Source organism: Kluyveromyces lactis (assembly GCF_000002515.2).
Source record: "Kluyveromyces lactis strain NRRL Y-1140 chromosome E complete sequence".
Taxonomy (NCBI): domain Eukaryota; kingdom Fungi; phylum Ascomycota; class Saccharomycetes; order Saccharomycetales; family Saccharomycetaceae; genus Kluyveromyces; species Kluyveromyces lactis.
Genome location: NC_006041.1, coordinates 1,324,891 through 1,352,083, shown reverse-complemented (window position 1 = coordinate 1,352,083; position 27,193 = coordinate 1,324,891). Strand labels below are relative to the sequence as shown.

General features: G+C 39.5%; 17 protein-coding genes and 1 non-coding gene across 18 annotated transcripts; 11 read left to right on the top strand and 7 right to left on the bottom strand.

Annotated features, from left to right (window-relative positions):
* Positions 1 to 450: 450 nt before the first annotated feature.
* Positions 451 to 1,848, top strand: KLLA0_E15181g (uncharacterized protein; the record flags this gene model as incomplete). Its single annotated transcript, XM_454634.1, has 1 exon — positions 451 to 1,848. The coding sequence occupies one exon, from the start codon at positions 451 to 453 to the stop codon at positions 1,846 to 1,848; it is 1,398 nt and encodes a 465-aa protein (XP_454634.1).
* A 339-nt stretch (positions 1,849 to 2,187) lies between these two features.
* On the bottom strand, positions 2,188 to 2,727 carry LSM1 (Lsm1p; the record flags this gene model as incomplete). Its single annotated transcript, XM_454633.1, has 1 exon — positions 2,188 to 2,727. The coding sequence occupies one exon, from the start codon at positions 2,725 to 2,727 to the stop codon at positions 2,188 to 2,190; it is 540 nt and encodes a 179-aa protein (XP_454633.1).
* Positions 2,728 to 3,344: 617 nt separating this feature from the next.
* On the top strand, positions 3,345 to 3,734 carry FMP46 (putative redox protein; the record flags this gene model as incomplete). The annotated part of the gene is made up of 1 exon (XM_454632.1): positions 3,345 to 3,734. The coding sequence occupies one exon, from the start codon at positions 3,345 to 3,347 to the stop codon at positions 3,732 to 3,734; it is 390 nt and encodes a 129-aa protein (XP_454632.1).
* Positions 3,735 to 3,802: 68 nt separating this feature from the next.
* Positions 3,803 to 5,011, bottom strand: MTC1 (DUF5427 domain-containing protein MTC1; the record flags this gene model as incomplete). The annotated part of the gene is made up of 1 exon (XM_454631.1): positions 3,803 to 5,011. One exon carries the CDS (start codon positions 5,009 to 5,011, stop codon positions 3,803 to 3,805), a length of 1,209 nt encoding a protein of 402 aa, XP_454631.1.
* A 660-nt stretch (positions 5,012 to 5,671) lies between these two features.
* ALB1 (Alb1p) lies at positions 5,672 to 6,154 on the top strand (the record flags this gene model as incomplete). Its single annotated transcript, XM_454630.1, has 1 exon — positions 5,672 to 6,154. The coding sequence occupies one exon, from the start codon at positions 5,672 to 5,674 to the stop codon at positions 6,152 to 6,154; it is 483 nt and encodes a 160-aa protein (XP_454630.1).
* A 136-nt stretch (positions 6,155 to 6,290) lies between these two features.
* RPE1 (ribulose-phosphate 3-epimerase RPE1) lies at positions 6,291 to 7,004 on the bottom strand (the record flags this gene model as incomplete). Its single annotated transcript, XM_454629.1, has 1 exon — positions 6,291 to 7,004. One exon carries the CDS (start codon positions 7,002 to 7,004, stop codon positions 6,291 to 6,293), a length of 714 nt encoding a protein of 237 aa, XP_454629.1.
* Positions 7,005 to 7,587: 583 nt separating this feature from the next.
* NAP1 (histone chaperone NAP1) lies at positions 7,588 to 8,841 on the top strand (the record flags this gene model as incomplete). Its single annotated transcript, XM_454628.1, has 1 exon — positions 7,588 to 8,841. One exon carries the CDS (start codon positions 7,588 to 7,590, stop codon positions 8,839 to 8,841), a length of 1,254 nt encoding a protein of 417 aa, XP_454628.1.
* Positions 8,842 to 9,702: 861 nt separating this feature from the next.
* PLN1 (Pln1p) lies at positions 9,703 to 10,563 on the top strand (the record flags this gene model as incomplete). Its single annotated transcript, XM_454627.1, has 1 exon — positions 9,703 to 10,563. One exon carries the CDS (start codon positions 9,703 to 9,705, stop codon positions 10,561 to 10,563), a length of 861 nt encoding a protein of 286 aa, XP_454627.1.
* Positions 10,564 to 11,059: 496 nt separating this feature from the next.
* KLLA0_E15005g (M20 family metallopeptidase) lies at positions 11,060 to 12,760 on the top strand (the record flags this gene model as incomplete). Its single annotated transcript, XM_454626.1, has 1 exon — positions 11,060 to 12,760. The coding sequence occupies one exon, from the start codon at positions 11,060 to 11,062 to the stop codon at positions 12,758 to 12,760; it is 1,701 nt and encodes a 566-aa protein (XP_454626.1).
* Positions 12,761 to 13,425: 665 nt separating this feature from the next.
* On the top strand, positions 13,426 to 14,313 carry PHO86 (Pho86p; the record flags this gene model as incomplete). The annotated part of the gene is made up of 1 exon (XM_454624.1): positions 13,426 to 14,313. One exon carries the CDS (start codon positions 13,426 to 13,428, stop codon positions 14,311 to 14,313), a length of 888 nt encoding a protein of 295 aa, XP_454624.1.
* A 412-nt stretch (positions 14,314 to 14,725) lies between these two features.
* On the top strand, positions 14,726 to 15,541 carry SHB17 (sedoheptulose-bisphosphatase; the record flags this gene model as incomplete). The annotated part of the gene is made up of 1 exon (XM_454623.1): positions 14,726 to 15,541. The coding sequence occupies one exon, from the start codon at positions 14,726 to 14,728 to the stop codon at positions 15,539 to 15,541; it is 816 nt and encodes a 271-aa protein (XP_454623.1).
* Positions 15,542 to 16,252: 711 nt separating this feature from the next.
* Positions 16,253 to 17,449, bottom strand: KLLA0_E14939g (SUN domain-containing protein; the record flags this gene model as incomplete). The annotated part of the gene is made up of 1 exon (XM_454622.1): positions 16,253 to 17,449. One exon carries the CDS (start codon positions 17,447 to 17,449, stop codon positions 16,253 to 16,255), a length of 1,197 nt encoding a protein of 398 aa, XP_454622.1.
* A 1,165-nt stretch (positions 17,450 to 18,614) lies between these two features.
* KLLA0_E14917g (uncharacterized protein) lies at positions 18,615 to 19,706 on the top strand (the record flags this gene model as incomplete). The annotated part of the gene is made up of 1 exon (XM_454621.1): positions 18,615 to 19,706. One exon carries the CDS (start codon positions 18,615 to 18,617, stop codon positions 19,704 to 19,706), a length of 1,092 nt encoding a protein of 363 aa, XP_454621.1.
* A 449-nt stretch (positions 19,707 to 20,155) lies between these two features.
* Positions 20,156 to 20,989, top strand: ASF1 (nucleosome assembly factor ASF1; the record flags this gene model as incomplete). Its single annotated transcript, XM_454620.1, has 1 exon — positions 20,156 to 20,989. The coding sequence occupies one exon, from the start codon at positions 20,156 to 20,158 to the stop codon at positions 20,987 to 20,989; it is 834 nt and encodes a 277-aa protein (XP_454620.1).
* Positions 20,990 to 21,227: 238 nt separating this feature from the next.
* KLLA0_E14873r lies at positions 21,228 to 21,300 on the bottom strand. The gene has a single exon. It is a non-coding gene; the product is annotated as a tRNA-Ala (tRNA).
* Positions 21,301 to 21,702: 402 nt separating this feature from the next.
* TIP20 (Tip20p) lies at positions 21,703 to 23,712 on the top strand (the record flags this gene model as incomplete). The annotated part of the gene is made up of 1 exon (XM_454619.1): positions 21,703 to 23,712. The coding sequence occupies one exon, from the start codon at positions 21,703 to 21,705 to the stop codon at positions 23,710 to 23,712; it is 2,010 nt and encodes a 669-aa protein (XP_454619.1).
* A 4-nt stretch (positions 23,713 to 23,716) lies between these two features.
* On the bottom strand, positions 23,717 to 25,750 carry ROG1 (putative lipase ROG1; the record flags this gene model as incomplete). Its single annotated transcript, XM_454618.1, has 1 exon — positions 23,717 to 25,750. The coding sequence occupies one exon, from the start codon at positions 25,748 to 25,750 to the stop codon at positions 23,717 to 23,719; it is 2,034 nt and encodes a 677-aa protein (XP_454618.1).
* A 233-nt stretch (positions 25,751 to 25,983) lies between these two features.
* On the bottom strand, positions 25,984 to 27,174 carry MRF1 (Mrf1p; the record flags this gene model as incomplete). The annotated part of the gene is made up of 1 exon (XM_454617.1): positions 25,984 to 27,174. The coding sequence occupies one exon, from the start codon at positions 27,172 to 27,174 to the stop codon at positions 25,984 to 25,986; it is 1,191 nt and encodes a 396-aa protein (XP_454617.1).
* Positions 27,175 to 27,193: the final 19 nt, after the last annotated feature.

Below are 27,193 nucleotides of genomic sequence, written 5' to 3'. Positions count from 1 at the left end.
TCTTTGAAATGGGGGATAGATAGGTAGATATTGATCGCTTCAGATACCATACTAAAAACTAATTGCTATTAATTTCAATTTCAAAGCACATACAAGCATACATAGAATTAGGGAGTTCTAGCCTTCAAATTTAGATAGTATGTTTTTGTGTCAGTGTCAGCCGACAGTGAAGTCTGTGGTTCTTGTGTCTTTTCTTCCTCTTATTATGTGATTTCCTCATCATCTTATTTTCTGTCGTTGACAAATAAATAGCAGACGAAAATCGTAAACTCTTTCTCAGTTTCCCTTTATAATAATTAGTGACATCCACTGTATTGTCAAGACAGTTTAACATATTTTATATTAGATACTGGGCGGTTAAGAGCAACACAAGTTACCTATCTATTGATATATTTAGATAGTTTAGATTAGTGGGACGTTTATTTCGGTTTGAGTTTAAAAACAGGAGAGATGCCTAATGTCAGTGATAGACCGCGGACATATAAGAAACCTGCTTTAGAAGATGTTGATCCCATCACAAACTATATACCTGCCAGTGTTAGGGATAAATTTGATGAGAGGCAGATGGATCGGTTCAAGAAGTTGCGGAAATTTGTTGAGTTTGAATGTTTGCCATTAGATACGGTGTATTTGCAAGAGAGTACCCTATTTGAGCATGAAAGCGATTTAGAGACGTGCCCAGTCATTATTAATTTAAGGAAGAAATTGGAGGCATACCAGTTGCATAAAATGTTTGTTCCAATGGATCAACGTGGGTACGACCATAGTTTCAACGATAATTGGGAAGTGGTGAGTATGGTTGAATTTGCTATGATCGCTTTCCTTGCTGGAAGATCTGTCATTGCCAGTTATTTGTTCCATTTGGATGATTTGATCGATTTAGGAACTATACAAGTTTTGTTGAGAAATGGTTGTTCGAACCATGATTTGTGGGTACAAGTGATAGATGAGTTAGTTTCTAATAATATGAAATCGTGTTTGATGGTAAGTGAAAGAGATGTGTCTGGTTCTGATGCGTTGAACGTTCAAACCACCTGTAAAATTGAAGGGGATGATCTAAACGAAGAGGAGGCTACTATGACACTTAACGGTACTAAATGGTTTATCAAAGATGCAGGAGACTCAGATATTTGGTTAGTTTTATGTGTCACTGAATTTGATGAGGGCAACATTTATAGAAAACATACATTATGCCTTGTTAACAGGAATGATTTACCACCAAATTCAACAAGAATTGAACCTATAGAAACAAATGAAGCGATTGGTAAATTTTATGAAGTACAATTTAAAGATTGTAAAGTACCGTTAAATATTATTGGTGAAAGAGGTGAAGGTTATCAAATTTTACAAATGAAATCCTCTGTTACAAAATTATTTCAATGCTTAAAACTTTGTGGTATGGGACAAGAATCCTTGAGACTTTCCAATAAGAGAGCTGCTGAAAGGAAAGTGTTTGGTTCCAAATTACAGAAGAGTGAGTATTTCAAATTTGATCTTGCTCATTGGAGGATTAAGATTGAAACCTGTAAGCTGCTTTGTTTCAACGCGGCAATCAAATGTGATTACGAAGGTGTAAAAGCGGCAAGAGAAGAAATTGGGATGGTGAAAGCCGTGACACCAAAGGAAATCTCGTCACTGGTGGATTGGTCTATCCAGTTGCATGGATGTTACGGACTCTGTTCAACACAAACACCCTTGTCACATATGTGGCAAGTGAGTCGATCGCTAAGAATTAATGATACGCCGGACGAATCATTAATATCACAACTGGGGAGGTTGGAAATCAGTAATTATAACAAATTTCAAAAGACATACGATCAAGAATTAACGACGCTCGCTGGCAAATGAGTTGATCCGTTAGTTAAGAATTAATTTTGACCGTTATAATGGTTCTATTTTATGTCAAATGGGGATTATTGTCCCATTAATTTTTTTTTTTTTTTTTTTGGAATGCCATGCCGCGCTATCTATGCATTTTACTTATTATGAATAGTACAGTACCGAACCATATATAAGTGAATATATATATCTCTATGTGATATATAATTGAGTATCAAAAGATAAATACCCTTCAAAACCACACGATCTCCAGTTTGTGTAATGATTTAGTTTAGTTTAGTTTAGTTTCGAATTGTATGTTTTACGATTTTTTTTTGCTTGTCTTTTAAACTAATTATAATCTTATACTTAATACAAATCACCTTTATTGAAATCGGTAGTTAAACCAAGCTGCGCTAGTCTCTTACCCTTAGCAGTGTTCTCCTTGTATTTCACCTCGTCCATTTTCTCCTTATAGCTTTCAGCTTCCTCAAATGGAACACGTTCCATCGATTCCAATGGTGCATCCTCCTTATCGATGTCTACTTCGCCCAACATAACAACGTTTTCACCTCTTATCATGAAAACTCCTCTGTCACATTCACCATATTTATTCTCACCCTCGATATATATTCTTTCCACCGTATGCTGTAGTATTAAGTTGGCATATTGATCAAACGTCCTTAGTACACCGAAGAACATACGGCCATCGCGCAATAGTACGAATATCTTGCGGTCTACTGAGCCAACAATGGCAGCTGTAGTTGTGAAATTGTATTGGTCCAAATATAAATCTGCTTCACCTTCTGATAGCTTGGACTTAGGACGATTTTCTTCCACATCGGAAGCCACTGGTTCAGTAACTCCTACTGAACTTGCTCTGTCGCTATTCGGAGACGAAGAGGACATTTGTAATTTGAGACTCTGATTCTTTCAATGAGCAAGTGAAAAAAAAAAAAAAGATTATAATGAATTGTAAAATTCAACACTGATTGTGATAGTTCTGGGTATCACTTGAAGGATAAATAGGCCGTTAAAGCGTCCAACGATTCATCTTTTTGGCAGTTCATTGCAATTCCATTTGATGTTGAGCTAGCTGAAACGAATTGAAGAAAAAAAATGTATGGTAACGTTGAGGCAGGGTAACTATAGGATGACTACCTTTGCTACAGGACCGCATAGTCATTGCACAGACAAGGCACAAATGGTTAGCTTGATGATTCTGTTTCCAAGTAGGTGAAAGGTGCTGCCAATCCGGATACTAAGTAGGGACGTCATGACTCCGTATCATAGTATTGATTGCTGGATTTTCCGGGATTTTGTTTCCCTGCCATGCGTATTTGAGGGATAATAGTATGATTTCCAAAATGTACATATTTCAAAGATGTCTTAATTTAGTATTGCGTATATAAAGGCAGCAACAATTACTGGGGTGACCTGACTTAATTAGACTGAAGTATTTAACTGAGTAAAAGTTCGAATTTTTTATAGAGGGGGACATTGACAATCAGTATCTTCAATTCATCATGTCTATGTTTAAAACCATCCAATTTCAACCTCGCGTAGTGACATTATTCACACACAAATTAGAATCATCTCATGCTCAAAATCTTCTAACGGCATTAAAATCGAACCACAAGAACAAAATCAACATTGAAATATGCCAGAAATTCCCTACTAGAGATCAATTGGAATATTTGGCAAAAATTGATAAGCCCGACTTAATGGAACAGATTCCTAAGACGGAATCTCTTTTGAAAAAAGCTGCTGAGGATCCACTATTTGGGTCACCATTGCAGAAATGTGTCGAGAATGGGTCTTGGAATAAACAGACGAGCTTATGGGTTGACTGGGAAAAAGCTGTATTAGGCACGACGGTTCAATCGTTGAAAGAGAAATGGTTACCAAAAAACTGATATGGGAGTATAATAATGATGATTAATAACAGTAATTAGGGTTTTAAAATATGTATGTAAAAGACACTTCACAAATTCATTCTGCTTATGACGTATTGTTGGGCAAGAATACCGAAAGTTAGATCAAGACCTTCGGATATCCATGGTTTCACCCAATCACTTGGGTCGATTTTTTCTGTGGATTCCTCATCGCTTAGTGCATCGGATTGTAACCATTTGGCCCATTTGGAGGGGTAACCTTGGGATCTCACTATTAGCAAGATATCATTACTTATGTCTTTCAAGATGACAATGAAATGGAAGTTGTTTTGTCTCGATGCGTCGATCAAAACAGTGTTAGAATCGGCTTCGGATGATCCGTCTTTCCCAGTAACCTCGCAGGCCAGAATGCTGACAAAAAGATCGCTTACTTTACTCACTGGGTTACTGGTTCTTCTCGATTGTTTCTTAGCAGTCTCCCACGTCTTGATTGCATTGTCAAGGTTGGCCAAGCATAATTTTTCACCGTCAACGGCTTTACCTTGGAAAAGGTTCAAGTTAACGTTATCATCCACTTTCCTGCCGTGATCCCATTCATCAGCAAATATTCTTATTCCACCTTGCACCTGTTGCGATAGTAATCTTTCGAATTGGTCTTCCACCTGATACGTAATCGTTTCCTCGTTCAAATTGTGTAAATCATGAACCAAATGAATTCTGATCACTTCATCCGTTTCACCAATGACAATCTTAGTCAATTGTGAAGTAAGCCCAGAAATGACATGAGACCCCTGCAATGCCGTTAATCTGGCCCCTATGTCGTTTATTTTCAAGTTGCCCTCTTGAGTAGCTATCTTCTCTTTCAATTGATTGGCTTGTTCTGTGGTCTTGTTCCAGAAACTGGATACTGTAGCAGAACCGCTAGATGACCACCAATTGGAAATTGACGCCAGTGGGTCCTGAACTGCCTCTTCACCTTCTTCTGCCACATGTTCTTCTTTTCCTTTCTGTTCACTCGGTTTCTCTTTACTGGCTGTCTCTTCTACAGGTTTCTCGTTCGATTCTGGCTTCTCCTCCGGTTTCTCTTTCTCTTGCTTCTTAGAGGATTGTGGCTTGTCCTTTTTGGACGGTTTCTTCTTAATATCCAGGTTACTATTTTCCAATTCGTCTAAGAATTCCATAATATCCTCATCCTGGCCGCCGTTCCCACTAACCTTACCCTTTCCCTTAGTGTTATTAGCAGTACTGGCTGGTAAAGAGTCTAAAAACTCTAGCACATCATCGGCATCACTAGTCATTTGGTGTTTTCTTTTTAAGTCTTTACTGTCGATAAAACTTGAATATTGATACGAATTGTTCAATCAAGAATCGATATATTCAAACTAGAAAATTATCGCTGAAAGGCAAGACAAAACTCCAACGGTTGAACTTAAACTAGCCTCCTAATCCTTGTGAACACAAGTATATAGTTTCTATCCTTTCTCTATTGTCATGGTTCCAACTACCGTGTGTTTTTTTCATGTATTGGTCCATTCTAAGGGTGGGTCGTATTTAAATATCCGGGTAACTATGTCACTTTCATTACCATGAAATAACGCTGGTATACATAAAGTGAGCAGTTAGCCGAAATGTAATGAGCACCGTGGCCTTTATCACCACCTATTCTTACCCCTTCCATAGATGGTGCTCTCCAGTACCAATGTCGGCATGTCTTGGCTTAAATCTTAGCATTTTTCATTAACTAATACCGTATCTATTTTGTACTGCCGTTTCTTTTCTAAAATTTTTCATCTCATCTCATCGCGAATCTGTTGAAAAGTTAATGCATCTCCATACCATGTACTTGATCCCCCGTTACTATTCACCTGTGCTAGCTATCTTGTTACTTGTTACTCTTAGTACTGGCTAGTATTCCTGGAACTACAAGTTAACGGTTAATCACAGTACTAAAATTCGAGATGCCATCTAAGAACTCCATTAACAGGCCAAAGCAAAAGGTTAACTTGAACCGTAAGGTTCATCAACGTGCTGCCAAGAGAGATGCTATGGAAAAGAAGGGTTTATTGGCACCAGCAAGATCTTCAGGAACATCTAAATCTGGTCAGTTGAAGAGTATACCATTGGATCTTTACAAAGGCGAGCATTCGACCTCTGGTGCTCTTACGACCAAGACTCTTTCGAAGAAAAGAGCAAAGAAGATCGAACGTAACTTGAAATACGTGGAACAAAGAAAACTATTAGTTGATCTACAATCTCAAAGTGAGGAAAACGGTGGTATGCAGATTGATGCGCCTGTTGTGAAGAAGGAGAAGGAAACCAAGAAAGGACAATTGGAAAAGATGAGAGAGGCTATTTCCACGGTGTTGGAAGATATTCAATCTCAAGGTTTATCCCTTCAGACAGGTTCTGGTACAACTCTAGGTGGTCAGTATTTCTTGTAGAGAGTCTTAAAAATCGTTAAATGGGGTTTGCATTGTCTATATAAACATTTTGTATACTAGGATAGATCTTAAACGGATCGTTCATTAAATATTATTCTGACATAAAAAAGAGTGCGTATATGTACTTAGGTACTTACTACTTTTCGTATAAACCTTTGGTCACTAATGCATCATTGACCTTGGTTTTCATAAATCCAATGACATCTGCTGGGTCGTGCGCGCGGAACACAGAGGTACCGGCAACAATGACATTGGCACCTGCCTCGGCAGCAAGTTCGACATTCTGTTTACCAAGACCACCATCGACTTGAATGTTCAAATTAGGAAATCTAGTTCTCAAGTCCTTCACTTTGCTCATCATATCGGCCATGAATTTTTGGCCACCGAAACCCGGTTCGACAGTCATTACAAGAGCCATATCCAGGGATGGTGCCAACTCGTACAACACATCCACAGGGGTACCTGGCTTCACAGAACAGGCAGCCTTCATACCATGCTTCTTAATTAGCTTAACCAACGCTACCGGGTCCTTTGTAGCCTCGTAATGGAATGTGAACTGATCGCAACCGATCCTAGCAAAATCTTCGACCCATCTTTCAGGTTCACTAACCATCATATGACAATCGAAGAATGCTCTTGGTAACTTGGTGTCTGGATCGTTGTACTTTCCGATAACTTTACGTAGCGATTCGACAACCGGTTGTCCCAATGACATATTAGGAACGAAGTGACCATCCATAATATCGATGTGTAACCAATCGGCACCAGAGTTAATCACATTGTGACATTCACAACCTAATTTAGTGAAATCACTGGCTAGAATAGATGGGGCAATAATAGCACGAACCATGTTAAAATTGAAACTTATTATAGTTTTGTAAACTGCTGACCTTAAACTCGAACAGGTAATGGTAAATCGTATTCTATAATGAGCAGAGCAGACCGTTAATTGGGTAGTTGGTTCTTGTTTGAAAAGAATTCCCTGCTGCTTTTTCTAATTTTATTGCATTCTTTATAAAACTGAAATTCTGATATCCAAAGAAAGCGACTATTGAGAGAAAGAAGAGGGGATCAGGATTACTTCAGAGTATTTTACAGCTCAAGATTCATTATATAATGTACCGTTGATATCAGGAGTGCTTTATTCCGAGTTTTTTTACCAGGAATTGGTACGATTTAGTCCTTTGAATTGGCATACGGTTGCAGTATTTGCATGCTTCCGTGATCTATTTTAATATGTAAGGAATATATAAGAAGAGCATTTTTTAGCCAGAAAATTTTCTTTCAGTAGGAAACGTAACAGCTTGGAACATCTGATCGTAGAGGTAGTGGGCTATTTGTGATACTTGGAGTGTTGCAGCAGGATATTTGAACTACATTAGCTGTATACATTTGAGTGTATTTGGCAAAATAGTAAGGATCACATCATAAAAATGTCCAACCCTATCAAGACATCGAGGTCGAGTAAGATCGATAATGCACCAACGCCTCATAACACACCAGCTAGCGTGCTTAAGGATTCATATTTAAGGAAGAAGCAACAGCAGCAGTCTGACCAGGATCAAGATCAGGATGACGATAGCGAATACAACGAGAGTCCATCTTTATCCCGGATCAATGAAAAGTTGGAGTTCTTGAACATAGACGAAGAAGATGAGGGTGAAGAAGAAGAAGAAGAGGAAGAGGAAGAAGGCGATGAAGAAGCTTTCGAAAGACTCCCAAAAGCTGTGAACAATAGGATCTTAGCCTTAAAGGCTATTCAGTCCGATTTGTTCGAATTGGAGAAGAATTTCCAGCTTGAAATGTTGGAACTTGAACAAAAATATCTGCAGAAATACAAACCATTACACGAACACCGTTACGAGTTGATCACAGGTGATAAGGAAGCCACTGAAGAAGAAATCAAACGCGGGGGATCTTTGGATGGTGAAGATGAGCATGAAGAAGAAGAGCATGACCAGGAACCGGAGGAAGGTGAGGAAGAGATCGTTGGTGTCCCTTGTTTCTGGTTGACAGCCATGGAGAACTTACCAATGGTTTCTCAAAACGTGACAGAAGCTGACTGTGATGTATTGACATACTTGACGAACATCACTCTAGAGTATCTAACTGAGGGTAAACCAGGCTTCCAATTGATTTTCACCTTCGATAAAGAGAACGAATTCTTCACTAACGAAACTTTAACAAAGACATACTACTACCAGTCCGAATTGGGTTACTCTGGCGACTTCATCTATGACCATGCAGAGGGTGAAACCATTAACTGGGTCGATAATGACCATAACGTTACAGTCGAAGTGAAAAGACGAAAACAAAAGAACAAGACTACTAAACAAATTCGTACCATTGAAAAGCTGACACCAGTGGAATCGTTCTTCAACTTCTTTGACCCACCAAAGTCTCTGGATCCCGAAGAAGAAGACGATCTTGACGAAGAAGAAATCGCTGAACTTGAGAGTAGATTGGCTGTAGATTATGCTATCGGTGAAGAGATCAAGGACAAGTTGATTCCAAGGGCAGTGGATTGGTTCACCGGTGCAGCACTAGAATTAGAATACGGCGATGAACAAGAAGAAGACGACGATGAATTTGACGATCAGGACGGTGAAGAAGAGGAAGAAGAGGACGACTTCGCTAATAAAGATGCTCTGAAGAAAGTCCAACCTCCAGAATGCGAGCAATCCTGAAAGAGATTTTTTTTTTCACATCCACCGATATATAGTAAGCAGTGGTTATCAAAAGTATTTACTCTCTATCTAAACATCACCCTAAGCTGTGGCCTTGCATCAATCTACTCAACGCATGTTCCAGATACGGACGGTGCCTGGCATGCATACAATTTGTGCGCGGTTTTCCACCTGTTCTTATTTTAAGCAGGTGGAAATATATGGCCATAAGGTCTGGACATGCACATCATGTGGTGTCAAAGTCAAACGGAAGTAACGGTCTAACGGTCTGAACCCCTGAAGGCCCCGTTACCAGTAAGAAAAATGGGCTGAAAAGGCACAACTAAGAGCCCTAAAGACAGCAAAAGTGTATAGCAAAAAGAACTACGAGCAGATTACGAATGAAAGTACATAGGGAGCAAGTCTGTTTATTGCTTACTTTTTGGGTAATAGCAAGGAATGGTGACAAGACTACTGGCAAGGCACGAAATAATCCGTGGATCTAGAAACATATCTGATCTACATATTCCTTCCGGATTAACATGGCAATGTTAATCGCAGTTGAAACACCAACTACGTTAGCCCACTGTATCCTTCAGTTTCGTTTTGGTTTCTATCTCTGCCTCTTTTTCTGCATTGAATTCAAATTAAGGAAAACTTGTGATAATGTTTTAGAGACTGACTATAAATAAAAGGCATTGCTTTGAGTTTCAAAGGGATACGAACCTATTACATATAAATATATATTTATATCAGTTTATTAAGTTTGTAGAACTGCAAAGTACTTTTAAAGGCGAAATAGAGTTGTGCAGTTGTTGTAAACCAGGGAAATCTATCGTTTTTATCCATTAGAACCAAATACAGTACAAAGATCCTTTAAAAATGACAGGCCCAGTTAAAAAGCAAAGGTCCCGCTCCTCTTCTTCAGTTAGACTTGTTGTTGATAAACCATCTACTGATAAATTTGCTACACAGTATGCTACTATCAATCATTTGAACAAGTATCCGACGTTGATAAAGTGGCTTAATGCCTTGTTGAGCTTGTCTTTGGTGTCAAATATAATTTCTACCATTTCCCTAATTTTGTTCCAGTTCAGGATCAAAGTCATCGAGTCTCCAAAGACCCCAACGTTCGTGAAAAGATCGTTCAACAGATCAGTTGCCATTGTCAAGAAGTTGGACGAATTCATCAACACCTTGGTGTTCAGAGAAGGTATTGATACGTTCGTTGAAGAATACCATGACCATGGGAAGTTAGGTGTATGGGTGGCATATTTCGTAGTAGACTATACTGCTAATGTGGTGAACTATACAGTGAAAGAATTGATTTTGAGACCCTTGTCTTTAATCAAGGATGAGACGCATCCATCTTCTAGTGGGAAATCTGTTGACTTGCCCCATTTCAAGGAGTTGGGAAACACTACCAAGGATGTATTGGAGCCTACTAAAGAGAAATTTGTTGCCAGGTATGATAATCTGGTGAAGCCAGCTAAGGATGGTTATGAACAAGCCATTTCCACGGCAAAGGAAACATATTCAACTGCCTACAAGACTGTTTCCGATAAATACGACACGAACTTCAAGGAAACTGAATCCGTTCCTAGAGCTATCTTGACTACAGGGTCAGATTTGGGTTCATTGACCATTGAAAAATTGAAGAAGTACAACGGTGTCGGTGATGAGTCAAATACAACTGTCGACACAGAAACCTCCGTCAAAGGTTTGAAAGGTCTCTCTACCTGAAACCAGAAGCAACTTCTGCGTTTGTTTGTGCTTTTTTTTTTTTCACTGCCAAGACCATTCTTAAATGTCATTTATGCAACCAAGTGGTTCCAAGAAGCTAGTTTGTTGCTTTTTCCCTCGGCCTCTATCACTATGTATGGATAATAGATAAGGATACGATGCAAACTATGATATCGACTAAGCAGCAGGAGAAACACCAAGCTTTAAAATATTCAAGAACTCTGTATGGCTGGCTCTGTACGTTATATTTTACAAACTAATCAAGACTATTATATTCTATTATATTATACCCCACGTCCTCTTTTATATAACCCTTTTGGCAATGCAGAACCTTTGAGTTTCGACCAGATATATTTATGTACAGCTAGTATAAATTAAATATCCTTAATGAGGTTTGTGCTATTATTACAGCAAAGAGAGAGAAGACTCAGAATTTGAAGCTTTGACGTTGTAAACGGTATCGTAGAAAGAGCGACTGGTTTTTATCGAGTAAACAATGGGTATTAAGGAGAATCGTGACGTTCATATTTCTAATTTAAGGCTAAAGGCCTTGGCTGTGGTGACAGTTTTGTTGTTTTTATGTGGTTTGCATTTATCCAGATGGTCAAGGACCTTGAAAGATAATCAGACTGCAAGTGAACCATTGTGTCCAAACGCACCAAATTTGAAACCGCCTTCATACATCAATGATAACTCGACCTTGGAAATGATCACACACGATGTCGAATATCGTAGCGATGCCGTTGAGAAACTATTAGGATCCGTTAGAATTCCTACTGAATCGTATGATTCTCATCTAGATCCTATTGAATTTCCTAAGGTATATGAAAACTTCACAGTGTTACATGACTATTTCCGTAAGACGTACCCTGCAGTGCATAAGACTTTGAAACTTGATGAAACTAAATACAAATACAATTTGGTTTACGTTTGGGAGGGGAAAGATGCTAGTTTAAAGCCTTTAGTTTTAGCAGGACATCAAGATGTCGTGCCTGTCAATGCAGAAACCATAGATCAATGGGGGTATCCACCATACAATGGTACGTTTGATGGCGAGAATCTTTTCGGTAGAGGTGTTGCTGATTGCAAAGCTTTGGTCAATTCGGTTTTTGAATCAGTGGAATTATTAATTAAGGGCGGATTCCAACCAAAGCGTACTGTGATCTTGGCATTTGGATTTGACGAAGAAGTTGGTGGCGGATATGGTGCCCAGACCATAAACGAGCACCTTATGGACAAATATGGCACTGACGGGATATATGCCATTGTAGATGAGGGTGGAAGTTCGGTAGAGAAAATTGGTGACACCTATTTCGCTTTACCGGCAGTTGGTGAAAAGGGTTCATTAAGCAGCATAATTCAGTTGAACACAAAGGGAGGACATTCTTCGGTGCCTCCTGAAAACACTGGTATTGGTATAATGGCTGATTTGATCCATAGTGTAGAGACGAATCCATTCAAACCGTCCCTCCATTTGGAAAATCCGTTCTTGAAACATTTGTACTGTATGGTAGAACACACTGACACTGACGATATCGGTCTCCCCAGAAATGCAATCCGTCATTACGAGCACAGCAAGTATGCAAGGGACCATGTGGTAGATTGGGTCAGTGGTAATGACAAATTCAAATGGTTGATAAAGACTACGCAGGCAGCTGATATTTTCCATAGCGGATTCAAAATCAACGCCTTGCCAGAACTATCTACACTATACATTAACCATAGAATCAACATCGGATCCAATTGCCACGACACTGAACAAAAAATCATGGACCAAGTGGAGACTATCGCCAAGAAATACGGAGTTGGCTTAACCTATAAGGGCGAAACTGTCATCGAAGACGCCAATGGCCTCGGAAGTTTTGAGTTTGACACATCAGAATGCCTTGAACCGGCACCTGTATCGCCTACATATGGTAACGAAGCTTGGGGTACTTTTGCCGGTACCATTAGACATATCCTCGAAGATATCACGTACCCAGGTGCCAAAGCCGTCGTTTCCCCATCGATCACTACGGGGAATACAGATACTGCCAAGTATTGGAATCTAACCAAGAATATCTACCGTTACAGGTTTTCAACTACTAACTCTGTCACGGAAGGCCATGTGCACGGCGTGAATGAGACTATATCTGCACAATCATACATGAACATGATTGCATTCGCATACGAGTATATCCAAAACTCTTGTGAATGAGTCTGCGACAGTCGACTCAAGAAGCGGGCCAATCCCGCTATGAAGATCTAACACCCGATCTTAATTACGCTTCTTAGGCACGTGACTGAAAAAAAAGAAAGAACAATATGCATTGCAGCATACGCACACACACACACACACACCGTGTTTCCTCAATTCTTGCGCTCCTGGGATGTGATTAATTCCACGTTTACTAAATGGAATTAATGAAAGGTAATATATGGCTATATCGTCGAGATGTAAAACGGTGAAAATACATACACAATACATACACAGTACATTCACACACAGATGCACTAATTGTACAAGCCGAAACCAACTGCATAAAAAAGAGCAGGTACAGCCCACAGAAATCCACACCCAAGTACTTAGTAATTGATTGGCAAGTCCATGTGTATGATATGTAGTCCATGTGTATTCGAAATGTTGAAAAATTCGATTTCTGGATATATTGATTTTCTCAAGAAAATCAAACATAACTTCGCTTTTAACGAATAGACAGTGCATATTTTATATATATATATATATATATATATGTATATTGCACTTACCTATTAGGATTGAAAATACAAAAGACTTCTCTCACACTATACTATCCAATAGATATTTGTTTTATATTGTTTGGTAGTAGTACATCTGACAAGGCGTGATCTTCTGATTATAAAATGGTCAGTATAAAGCAAATTGATGCTCATTTGAACGATCCTATTGATGAGGATGCTCCTCCCACAATCTATGGTACTTCTTTAAAACCTGAATTTGCTAATGCTTCATTGAATCTTGCTGTTGATTTTATTAAACAGCAATGTGCCTTGCTAAATAGGCATTTGTTCTGGCATCCACTCACAGTATCGACCGTGATTTCATGTGGGTTGCTGTACTTGGCAACGCAATCCAATTATCCAGGGCATGCTAATCACGTGACTGGGTGGTTGTATCAGTTTATGTTGATGAACAAGAAAGAGATGGTGACATGTGTATTGGTATGGGCCATCACTGGGTCTACAATAATTACTTTGTTGTCTAAGATTACGGAAATGGTGTTTAAGAGGAAATCCAAGTTGATCTTGGATACCAATGGACAAATCATCTACGGCATTGATTTGAAGAAATTGGCAAGTGGCGAACCACAGGATGAAAACCTGTTGGATAACACTGAGATCATTGTGTACCGTGACACGCCCATTGCTGTTGTTTCGGTCTTGGAGAACAAGCCATTGAGTAAGAAGGACGCTTTGGTTATGGGTGTTTCTACGATAGGTTGTCGTCGTGTATATTTGAAGAGTGGGATTTTGGAAGACCTTATCGATTGGGCGTTGATTCGTACCAAGAACTATCAAAAAGAACATCCGCAATTCAAACACGGAGAATCGATGAAATTGCTAGTGGACGTATATTCTTTTGAAAACTATACAAAGAAAACGTTGGCCAAGAAGGGATTTAGCATGATCGAAAGTTACAAATTGCCTGAAAATAAGTTCTTGGCAACTATGTTTGGTATCAAGAAAGAGCTATGGGGTATTCAATTCCATTTTGAACCAAAGAAGGATTGAACACTGTGAAAACTCCCAATCTCTATCTTTCGGTTTCCACTATCAACGGACACTTTTTTTATTTTCTTCTCACTTTCTAATACCGCCTCGGGTATGTACATGTACCAATTCACTATCGCATCGATCTACTAGTAAAGTTACATAATGTGTATAAATATAATTCACGCTTCCAGCATTGAAACTTCTGTATCCGGTTCTTTTGTATTCTTTCTTAGCAACGGACACCAACTGATGTTGTCTGCCAAGCATCGTCTATTTTCATTTCAAGGCTCGGAAAAAATATGAGATATAAAGAGAAGGAAGGAATACGTGGTCATAAAGTTCCATCTATAAGGTCCCTGGATTGTACCTGTGAAGTCACTGTGTGCAACTTAATCGATAGCTGTTAGAGGACAGACCACACTTATTACCAATGTCTAAAGTTACTCCCCGTTGTATTATCGTCCGTCATGGACAAACTGAATGGTCAAAATCCGGTCAATATACCGGATTAACTGATATTCCGTTGACTCCATATGGTGTTGAACAGATGAGAAGAACTGGTAAATGCGTCTTTGGTAACAAGTTCATTGACCCAAACCATATCACATACATTTTCACTTCTCCTCGTCAACGTGCTAGAAAGACTGTTGATTTAATTTTGGAATCCCTTACTGAAGAACAACGTTCAAAGATCAGAATCGTAGTCGATAACGATCTAAGAGAATGGGAATATGGTGATTACGAGGGTCTGTTGACCCATGAAATTGTCAAATTGAGAAAATCCCGTGGTTTGGATCAAGAAAGGCCTTGGAACATCTGGCGTGATGGTTGTGAAAACGGTGAAAGCACCAAGCAAATCGGTTGTAGACTTTCCCGTGTCATTTCCAGAATTCAAAACCTACATCGCCAACAACAGAAAGACGGAGTACCAAGTGATATCTTGGTGTTTGCACATGGCCATGCATTACGTTATTTCGCATCCTTGTGGATCAAACATGGATTAGAAGAAAAATATGAACCATCATTCGATCCACCAAAACCTACTTATAACGATGAGACTGTTCCTAATGTAACAATGGAAAAGTACAGATACTTGGTTGATAATCCAAACTTCTTGTTGGATGCTGGTGGTATGGGAGTTCTTTCTTATGCACACCATAATATTGACGAACCTGCTCTAGCGTTGGCCGGAACATTTATTGCCCCACCAGAGGAAGAATCTCAACATGAACCGGTAGTTGAATAAAGAAGAGCAAAGAAGCACGAATTTAGAAAGGATGAAATAATTTTAAATAGAAAACCTTAATTGATAAGAAATAATTATACAACCCACCATTTTTATAAAAGATAAAAAAACCTTACATCAACCAAACGATATGGTGAAGTACATTATAAGAGGAAAAGAGAACCTCCCATAAATATGAAAATAATCTGTAGGACAAAATTCTATCAATGAAAAAAATTTAGGGAAATTGGCAAAGAACTTTAAGTTGATTCAGTGCAGCAAAATGATGCATGTGAGTTCGGGGGTATCAAAATATGATTGAACCAATGTTTGAATTCCAAACATGTAAATGACGTTTAAAGAATAGTGCAAAAAAAAAGAGTAGTTTTGTTTAATTAGAGTAGCAATATGTGTGACTCTAAATGATCCACAAATAGTTCTTTGAATATCTTTTTTAGAGAAGGATTCGTCAATTGATATAACGAACGGATGATGCAGGCTGGAAAAATAGAAAACAGAGAACTCAAATAGTAATCTTTAATTTGATTTTTTTTGAGGAATAAAGGTGCAAAGGGTATTGATGTTATTCAAAAAAGAAGAGGATAGAAATAAAGCGAGTGAATGAAATGGGGGGAAGGGGTATATCTTTTCTCTCTTTTTAACCATAAAATGGGATAAAAACTGTGAGATGCGTTGGGAAAAAAAAAATTGATCTGTTTCTACACTGTAGATCTAGTAGAAGACGAAGTTAGCAGTACCAGAAGTGACAGAAACGGTACAACCGTCAGAGCCACTACCAGTGTAACTACCATCGATGTAAGAACAAGCACCGTTCACAGAAGCGCCGTCAGCAGCCTCAATCTTAATGGAGTAGTTTGGAGCCTCGTTGTTGTTTGGGTTAGGAATGATGGACAGGTAAGTGATACCATTGACGTAACCAGCACCCAAGACAACTGGGGCCCAGTTACCGACACCAGAACCGTCAGTACCCCAGATACAACCGTCTTCAACAGAAACACCGGCGTTGTTGACGTAGTATTGAGAAGAGGTGGATTTACCTTGCCATTTGTAGTAAGAATCTTCGTCAACGACGGAGATTGGCTTCTTAGAGTTTGGTTGGACCAAAGTTGGAACAACCATATTTTCAGAACCCGGGTAGTCAGTTCTACACAAGGAGATAGCAGAGTCCTTGTTGTTAACGGCGTAAGAGGATTGACGACCCCATTCACACAAGTATTTGGAATCTTGGTTCGTACGGTATAAGTAACCGTTCTTACATAGCAAACCACCGATGGACTTACCATCGCTTGGTTGTTCGCTAGGCCATTGGGTCTTGGACATACCAGCTTGACAAGCATAAGAACAGTAGTAACCGTCTTCACAAGAGCTAGAAGTTTCACCGTCCATGTCCATGATAGTGGACCAGCCGTCCAAACCGATCCAGTCAACGGCGACGACACCTTGACCAGAAGGGAATTGAGAACATGGGATGGTACCGTCTTCGAATTCTTCACTTGGGCCGGAGAAATCAGACAAATCACCATCGATACCGGAGCTGGAGCCAGAGGTAGAAGTGGAAGTGGAAGAAGATGAAGAGGAGGAGGAAGAGGAAGATGAAGATGAAGAGGATGAAGAAGATGATGAGGATGAAGTCACTTCTTCAGCGCTAGAAGTAGGACTCAAAGTCGTCTGCGCAGCAGAAGTAGCAGAAGTAACCACTGAAGCAGCCTGCATAGCAGCTGCTTCGACTGGAACAGTAGCAACAGCGTTAGGATCAGCAATAACGTTACCGTTTTGGTCGTAGTACTGAGTAACAGTGACAGCAGCTCTCTTTTCCTTACGGTGGATATGCTTAGAACCTGGCGCAGGGGCCGCAAAAGCAGCAGAAGCACTCAAAGCAAACACAAACAAAGATTTAGTGGAAACCATTTTCGAAATATCAGATCTAATGAACGACAAAGGGTCAGAAAAGTGAATGTAATATTAATCAATAGTTTCTAGAAACGAATTACCTATTGAAAAATGATAATAATAAGGAATGGCAAATAGTTGGGATACTAAAATGATCTGATCTTTGATGGATACCGAGGTAAGAAAGGCAGAAGAACTATAAAACTACAAAAAACAAATAGATCAAAGTAAATCAATCAATCTACCACTAATGAAACAACTTTCCGTACTGTAGATCTCTTCTCTATATATATATATATATATATATACTGTTATAAAATATAAACAGTAATAATCTATGATTCCTGTTTCCAGATCCATTGCCAAAATTGAAAAAGTAAAACTGTGACAAAGTGAATCAAATCAAATCGAATCAAGTAACAGAAAGTATCTGTTTCAGACAAAAACGGAAATCTCATTGCGCTTTCTTTTTCGTCCTGCTGCCGGCTGTTCTACATAGCGGTCGGTGAATTTTTGTTTCGGTCCTTTGGTTGGCTCGAATGGCAAAGTAATTGCGGTTTCTTTTTGTCGATTCCAGGCGAAGAGATCTAGATCTTTGGGTATTTTCCCCTGTTGTCAGTGGCAGTGGCCCGATCGGGAAATGGCGTTACCCAATACGGAGGAGGAGGAAAAGGTTTGCTACGGTCGTGGAAGATGATCTGGTATTGGTAGTAGGGAAATATAGATTGGAGTGTGTGGGTGTTTTGTAGGAACTGGTTTCCGAAAGAGGAACGGAAAGAGATCTGCGTGGCAGTGTGAAGGAACACGGTGTTGCACTTAGGAAACCCAATGCGGAAACAAGTTTCCGCATTGGGTATGGTAAGAGAATGGGAAATTCCGCCGATCCGTCTGCCGTAGTGTTTCAGACGAAAAAATTATGGCTGTGTGGGAGGGGTGGGAGTCACGTGAGTCCTTCGGACTCACGTGACTCTATTCTTCCTCTGTTTCAACTGCCATTTCATTGCTTTGCACTTCACATCTCGCATTGTTCATCTTTTCTCAGTATTAGCATATCTCGTTCCAGATCAAGTACAAAAGTACTGAACCAAACCATACAGAACACACATTTAATATCCCATATTATACCATATACCATTTCATCCCCAAGGTATATTGTCTTCTCTTCTCTTCGCCAGGTTACAAGATGCCCCCCGTGGTTCTGCTAGGAGTCGTGGCTGCTATCGTGGCTAATGCCTTACAGGCATTAGGACTCGTTTTCCAACGGAAAGCTGAATGTATTGAAATGTTCCACTACAATAATTCGGAACTTCTTTCCCTTCATTCTGAACTGAAGGTACCACCTAGATCAATCGTTTATAGGAATAAGAGATGGCAATTGGGGTTTTCGCTTTTCCTTTTGGCTAATTTATTCGGTTGTGTCATTCAAATAGCTACTTTGCCCTTGATCGTATTGGCTCCCTTACAGGCATCTGGCCTGGTTTTCAACTCTTTATTTTCCCATATGCTTCTACGAGAACCGTTCCCCCTGATTCCCACTGGTTTTGTTTGTGCTGGTGGTACCATCATGGCTTCAATGTCATGTATGTTCATAAACACTCCTTTGACGCATACGTTTGAAGAGTTGTGCGAATTGGCTCAAAGTGAAAAATTTATTCGTTATTTTGTCGGTACCAACGCTTTAGCTATCATGTCTATTGTGGTGGGTGTTTTCGGTGTCGGGAAACGTGTCAAAGGGTTTTCGCTTGTATTTGCTAGTGGTATATGGTCAGCTCATGCTTTACTCATTGCCAAATGCGTGTCGAACGTTATCGTTACTGAATGGTCCATCTCTTTACATATGGTCTTGCTCGTTTTGGTATTGGTAACTTTCTCGTTGACTCAGTTGTATTTGTTGAACGCAGGGCTTTCTCATCTTTCTACATCGATCCTTTATCCGTTTGTGTTCTCCATCTATAATTTGACTACAATCTTGAACAGTACAATGTTCTATCACGATTCATTGGTACCGCATACAGCCGAGATTTTATACACAGGGCTTGTGTTCGGTTTCATAGTGCTAACCATCGGAGTGGTACGCATTTCTGCATCCATCTACTACTTTGAAGAATCTTTGGTTCACGATTCGAAGTTTCTCTCTGAATTGGATGGCTCTCATTCACCATCATCGTCTACTTCCTCTGCGGCCGTGCTATCGTATGGCTCGCTCAATAATGGAAGACCTTTGTCGCAAGAATTCGTACAAGAATCTAATACTTATACATCGTTGACGGTGTAACAAAAAAAAAAGAAGGGGAAATGGCCGTGCTGCGGCTTCCCCTCTACATTGCATCTTCCTTCACCTTGAACTTCAATTTTACATAAGGTATGTATATTCACTTCTATATCTCTTTTTTTTTTTTTGTTTCATTCAATAAAACTTTTGATCGTATTATTATCGAGCTACTGTTGTTAGAGTGTTATCAACCTACAGCAGCCCTTGTTGATTCAACGTTCTCTCCTACCGGTCTTTTTCTTTGTCTGATTGAAAACTTCACGCGACGCGCTTTCTTTTAAACTTTTCAACTATTCAATATAAAGATAGAAAAAAAGATTATACATCACATCACATAACCTTAACAAAAGCATTGCTCTAAGAACAAGCTTTGTTAATCCAGTGACTACGTATCAAGGCATCGGGAGAGTTACTGTAGGGATCATTATATTAGTTACAGCGGTTTTTCGGTCATGTCTATTGTATCACTTTTAGGAATCAAGGTATTGAACAATCCAGCCAAGTTCACAGACCCTTATGAATTTGAAATCACTTTTGAATGTCTTGAGCCATTAAAACACGATTTGGAATGGAAATTGACGTATGTTGGTTCTTCTAGATCACTTGACCATGATCAAGAATTGGATTCTATCCTGGTGGGTCCTATACCCGTTGGTATCAACAAGTTCAAATTCGTGGCAGATGCACCTTCACCAGATCTGATTCCTGCTAGTGAATTGGTCAGTGTTACTGTGATTTTACTATCGTGCTCTTATAATGGTAAAGAGTTTGTAAGGGTTGGGTACTACGTAAACAACGAATACGATTTGGAAGAATTGAGAGAGAACCCACCTCAGAAAGTGCCTATTGATCATGTGGTGAGAAATATCCTTGCTGAGAAACCAAGAGTTACTAGGTTTAATATCGTTTGGGATAATGAGGGTGAAGAAGAGTTCTATCCTCCGGAACAAGAAGAGCCTGAGGAAGAGGAAGAAGAGGAGGAGGATGAGGATGAGGATGAAGAGGCAGATGAGGACGCTGAAGAAGATCTTGCAGAAGAAGACGATGTAGATGATGGTGAAGGTGAGGAAACTGCTCCTGAAAAGAAGAAACTGAAAAGGGATCCAAAGAAATCTACTGCTTCTGACGTTAAGAACGACGAGGGTGAATCGCAAGCGGAATCTTTGGGACCTGAAGAAGACGAGGAAGACGAGGAAGAAGCGGAAGAGATAGACTTAGAAAAAGAAAGTGATAGTGAGAATGATGCAGATTTGCCTACGCCGCAGGATACTACCCAACACAAATAATAGTAACGGTTTCCACGTCCTGGCCTCCCGCGGCGGCCTCCCAAATTAACGCACTTTTATATACCTTTCATAAGTATCGTTTCAATCCCGTTTGTAACATTGCTGACCAACACAAACCGGTACTCTTCCTCACGTCGATGAAGCGTCCAAAAAATCAAGACTGCATCAACTACTAGCTTGGAGGGAAGGTCTTTATACGCTTCGAATGCAATGTTGTCGTTCAAGACAAAAAAGAAAATGGACGAGTCCGGAGTCGAACCGAAGACCTCTCCCATGCTAAGGGAGCGCGCTACCAACTACGCCACACGCCCGTAATTTCTGAAAAAGTACATTTTTCGTTCCCCATACCGAAAAGAGAAAATCCTACCGTTTTTATCGTCAATCCGGCTGGGAAAACAGTAAACCCTCCAAAAGTAGCAGTTGATAAGGTGGTATCTCTCTAAAATAGCAGTTTCACAGCAGTTCAATCCCTGTATATTTGGACTATGGATGGGTCCTTTAGCCAGCATTGTAGTCAAGGATGAGTTACTCAACGTCGGGACATATTATGAGGTAAATAAGATTACCCGGAAATTGGAGACTTTCGGAACCTGACAGAGATATAACAGCAGCTTCTTTGGAAGGAATGAAGTGAATTGAAGGACTTACTGAGTGTATCCAACAACAATTGATGCCCATTATTCTTGTTATACTCAGCAACGCACCTTCTCAAGATGCTGCAATCAATCCAGGATCTTATTAACATTGATTCGCACATTAAAGAGGTGAGCTCAAAAAGAGATGAATTAGCAGAAAGGCTGAAACAGTTGAAAGATGAGGAAGATGATTTCATTAACCAAATGGATCTTATCGAGAAAAGGCTAGATGATGCAACGGCAGAAATATCTTCGATTTCAAATATAGCACATATAGAACCACTACGATTGAAGTACGGTCGTTTGCAAGTATTAGATCAGATTGAAAATTTGTTCAGGCAAAAGGAAGTGTTTCGCCATGAAACTGAGGTGATAGAAGAAATTGAGAAAGTCTCGACTGAGCAGCTACAGAGTGTTGACTTGGAGCATCTCTCAACTTTGAAACAGCGAATAGTATCGCTTGGAATTGAATCCATGGAAGTGATAACGCGATTCAACTCTTTACTTGAAGCGATTGCTAAGGAACTTATGGAAAAGTTCAAACAAGACTTATTAAACAGTAAATGGGACACAGACTATTTTGTCAGCTCCAAGAAAATCATACACGATATTCGTCAGCAATCTTCAACACTATTCAATTTACAGACGTTATGGTTAGATGATTCTAGTGATGATAATGAAAATAGGCAATATTGGAATTTCCAAGGTATCTCCCATAACTTTTTAATCAAGTTCATGTACCATTTTTCCAATCCAAAGTTTGAGGATTCAGGTCAGCAAAAGCAGAGTATCGAGCTTTATTTCAAATTCCTTGATAGATATTTAGAAACAAAGTTGTTTCGCTGTATCGACATATTCTGCGATGAAAAGTCAGGTCTCACAAAGGAATTCGTTCATGAGCAATTCATCAACCATACATTGAATCCAATAAGAAATAAAATCACCCAAACTTTGTTAAATATATCGGAAAATCAAACGAATGAAAACCTTAGGACAATGATTGTCCTAATATCCCAAATTTTCATTAATGACAATGCGTTGATCAAAAAACATTATTACACCGGCATTGGTTTAGTGTCCTTGTTACCTACAAAAGTCCTAGAAGCTTGGTTAGAATTTGAATTGGATTCCACACTAGATCAATATGAAAAAATTGTATCCTCTGCTCTTCTTACCAATGGTGCCGATTTGGTGAAGCTTTTAGAAAGCATGTATCAATATTTTGAACCTTGTTTCAATATCGATTATTATCATCTAAACTCGTACAAGCTCCAGATCGTCAGTAGAATATTCTTGGAGCTTGTGAGCAGGTACAACAAATTCATAATATCGCCAGACCCAGCCTTATCATTGCTTCCGGAAGAAAAACAACTGGAAATCACTTTCTTGAAGCTACACAATATAGTTCTTCTTGAACAATGTGTGTCTGAACTTCGCTTCAAACCAGCATTTATTGAGTTGACATATATTTTCAACAAATTGAGTAACTCGACTTATCCAAGTATCTTTACGGAATCCTTCTCAGCTCTGGAAGAAACAGTCGTGACAGTAAGGGAATCAATCATTCATAGGTGGAAGAAAATATTAAAAGCCTCTCTCAGTCCCTACTTTAGACTCAGCAAATGGCAGGAGATTTCTAACCCTCCGGCTCAATGTTCAACTGAGTTGATAGGCGCGATCCAGAAATCATCCAAGCTTAAGGCTGAATTTGCTCTGTTAAAGTTGCCAACAAATATTTCTATTTCCATTTTCCATGGTTTACTTACGCAATGGATATTTTACTTGAAAGACTACGTTGTCAAAGTTAATAACTTCTCTGAAAATGGATTAAAACAAGTCATGCTTGATTATGGAGAGTTGAAAACTGTATTACAACTAGATGATGTTCCACAATGTGTTCAAGAAGAAGAATTTGAAGAGTTCATGAAAGTCTTAAGCCTAAAGTACAACGGCAAATCTCAAGTACTTCCTTTTTTGAGTAAAGGATATATGTCACAATCCCAAGACTATCTTGAAGTGAGAGATGCACTAGGCTTAAAATACATTTCTAACTCTGAATTAGATTATGCATTATACAAAATTCTATAAATAATTAAGGAAGTATTCCGCCATCCCTATCCAAACAGTCTTCATATTTAAACAATTCTTCCTGGCTGTACGACGTTGGCACAGTGCTTTCGGTCATACCTTCCAGTGTGGACGTTTTCAGATTTTCCAACATTTCCCCAAAAGTACAAATCATGCCCGTTGGACCTACGTCGAATACGCTATCTACCGTTGGCTTTACAATCCAGTCAAAATCTTCGTCCTTCGAGATAGGATCCAGTTTCCATGATCGTGAAGATTTATCGTCATTCAAGAAGTGAGTTTCAGTTAAATGATCAACCACCGGCCAACCGTACGCATTAGAGAACCTTCTTCTGGTGATGATATTGTTGTGAGCATCAGGCTTCAAATTTATAATGACTTTCCTCCATTTGACGTCTTTATGCCAATTTCTTGCTATTTGTTCCTCCAATTTTTTATACTGCCCGCCAAAAGCTATGTTAAATGTTTTAAGTAGAACATTTGAGCTATTCATGACCTCCAATTGGCTATTAGATTGATGATCTGGAATATCCTGTCCGCTGTATACTTTATCATGTACTACAACGTCTTTCCTTGTTTTCGGATCAGTTATATAAGATTTGTCAGGTAGTGGAGGAATCAATACTGAGTATGCAGAATCAAGCATCGATGCCACAGGTATCTTTGTTCCGTTTTGTGAGACCCTCTGAGGCATCAATATATCCATGGCCTTAGTTAGCGGAGAGATGAAGTTCCTTTGAAAGAAGTCTGTCTGTAAATCTTCAGTATTCATGTTAAGCTTATCCAAAATATCATCATAATCTAGAAATAATAGTGCGGATGTGTATAATGGTACAATTCCATCATTGCAAGCATTTGCATACACTGTGCAGCTTTTAAAGCATTTTAGAATCCTTCTCAAAGCAGACGAGCTGGATAAAGTTTGTAGAAGAGGCTGTTTAAGTCCATTGTATGTTTGTAGGCTGAGATCCTGTCCCGTCTTACCGGCAATACCCATTGCCAATAGCCGCTGGATATAAACTGCGTTGTCACTAACAATCCCAAGCATGGGAGATGCCATTGTTATGAAGTTTACAGGTTCAACCTGTTCAAAAAACTTTGGATAGTTGTAAGAGATATAAGCAATTGCGAAGGATTGAACCAATCCGCCTAATGAATGTCCAATGAATGAAATTTTTACAGTAGCATCATTGTATAGGTTATGAACTATATGTTCGGCCAACCGGGTCCCTAGCCATTTTATGCCTTTCTCTGTCTTGCATACATTGTCGGTGAATCCTTTCACAACTAGCATTTCCTCATGTTGGTTTTGAGTCTTCTCAATCTGTTCCTTGATATAAAATAAATCCGACGTAACGTTAGAGTGTAAGCCATGCGTAAGAATGACGAGATGCTCTTTTCGCCTACCAAAAACACTCTTTGAAAGCAACGATGCATTCCAAAGATCTGCGGTAGTCAGTCTATCCACTTTCATTCTTGAACTCTGTACCCCCAACTGGATATTTCTTGCTGAGTCCACACTTATTGATTCCTTACTACCACCTACGGTGATAGAAAAGTTTATCGATGCCTGTTTGGTAAATAAGATTTGGCTTGCAATGTCAACAATCCATACGTACCGTTTCTTCAAGTTGTGCAATGAAAGCTCCGCAATAAAATCCTGTTGCGGTTGAATATTAGACTCAAACTGAGGTTGATCAGCAGAAATGAATAATCTTTGTTTGTGGTGGTAATCCTTCGTTCGCACATCCGCGTACAACACGTAGGGCCCCATCAAATACGCTGCCCTGAGCGTCACGTTTTCAATGTTTTTGATCTTCAACCACAATGAATCCAACGTTAAATCACTGGGTATCTCATCTCCCATATAAAGGTCATAAGTGAAAATATATCGCTCTAGCTCCCCTATTCGCAACGACGACTGGAAATGGTACATGATATCATGATCTGATGCAGTCATTTTTAACCACTGATCCCGTTGGTGCTTTGCATTTTGTCTCATCGTTGAAGGGATTATGTATCTAAGCATACTTTGCATTTTGACACTTCAATTTCTCCAGTCAAAAATCGTATAATGGTTCGTATAAAGAACTGGGTGAGAAACAGCAACACACTATACACCAATACGTACCCTCGAGTGAGGTTTCACACTAGATTGATGTTCAGGGTGCTTTCTTCTATACATATATGCAACTTTATTTTATACTATTTACAGTGTAAATCCAATTATCATTCCCTGGCGCAGAACGGTGTTTCCAACTGAATATTTGATCAAGCTGACATGTCCTGAAGTAATTGCTTAGCCTTCTGCTCAGAACTAAACGCGTCCATAGCATCAATTACATCATCTAGCCTCTCACCCTTCATGACCCCCTCGATATCATATAGTGTGAAGCCACATCTATGGTCCGTGATTCTATTCTGTGGGTAATTATAAGTTCTGATCTTGTCAGATCTGTCTGTCGTGGAAACTTGATCTTTCCTTGCATTCCTCTCTTTCTCCTCTTTCTCAAGCCTTTCCTTTTCGGCCAACCTTGCTCGTAGGATAGCAAAGGCTTTGGCTTTGTTTCTGTGTTGAGACCTTTCTTCCTGCATTGAAATCACAATGCCTGATGGATAATGTGTCAACCTGACAGCAGAATCTGTAGTGTTGACATGCTGCCCACCTTTACCACTGGCTCTCATGACATCGATACGAATCTCATCTGGCTTGAAAGTCCTCTCGTATGCATCAGATTCACTTTCTTCACCCATTTTGGGTAGCACAATGACGGCCGCAGTGGAAGTATGAGTTCTTCCCTTTGATTCTGTGGCAGGCACTCTTTGAACACGATGAACTCCGGCTTCGAATTTCAATTTATCATAAGAACCTGGTTCATCTATATTCAAGATTGCTTCCAGGACTCCGCTACCGCTTGCGTTCTCAGTTTTTGATATTAGGTTCCATTTCCATTTATGATAATTTGCATAGTTAATGTACATGTTCAACAGATCTTGAGTGAATATCATAGCTTCAGAACCACCGACACCAGGCCTTAGTTCTAATATACTGGGTTTATCTGCAAAAGGATGAGGCGGTAGGAGTTTATTCAATAAAGAGTCCCCTGTCTTGTTCAAATCTGGGAGTAGTGCTGCTATGTCTGCTTCGGCTTCTTCTCGTAATGATGGATCTAATTCCAGTATCTCCTGTAGTTCTTTATACTGATTGACTTCTTCTCTGTATTTGGAATACGAATCCACAATCGTAGATAGTTTGGCAAAATTCTTCTGTTTCTCAAGATCGAAGGATCCACCCTGCGACAACAGGTCCTCTAACTCTCGCAATTCATTGACATACAGCTCTGCTCTTGATATTAGCGATGAGTGCAATGGTCGAAATTCGACGGCTTCAGAACTGTTAAATCTGACTTGAAGAGCCACGTTTCGAAAGAACTTTCCTCTTCCAAACAATTTTGAGATCATTTCCCCAATCGAATGTAGT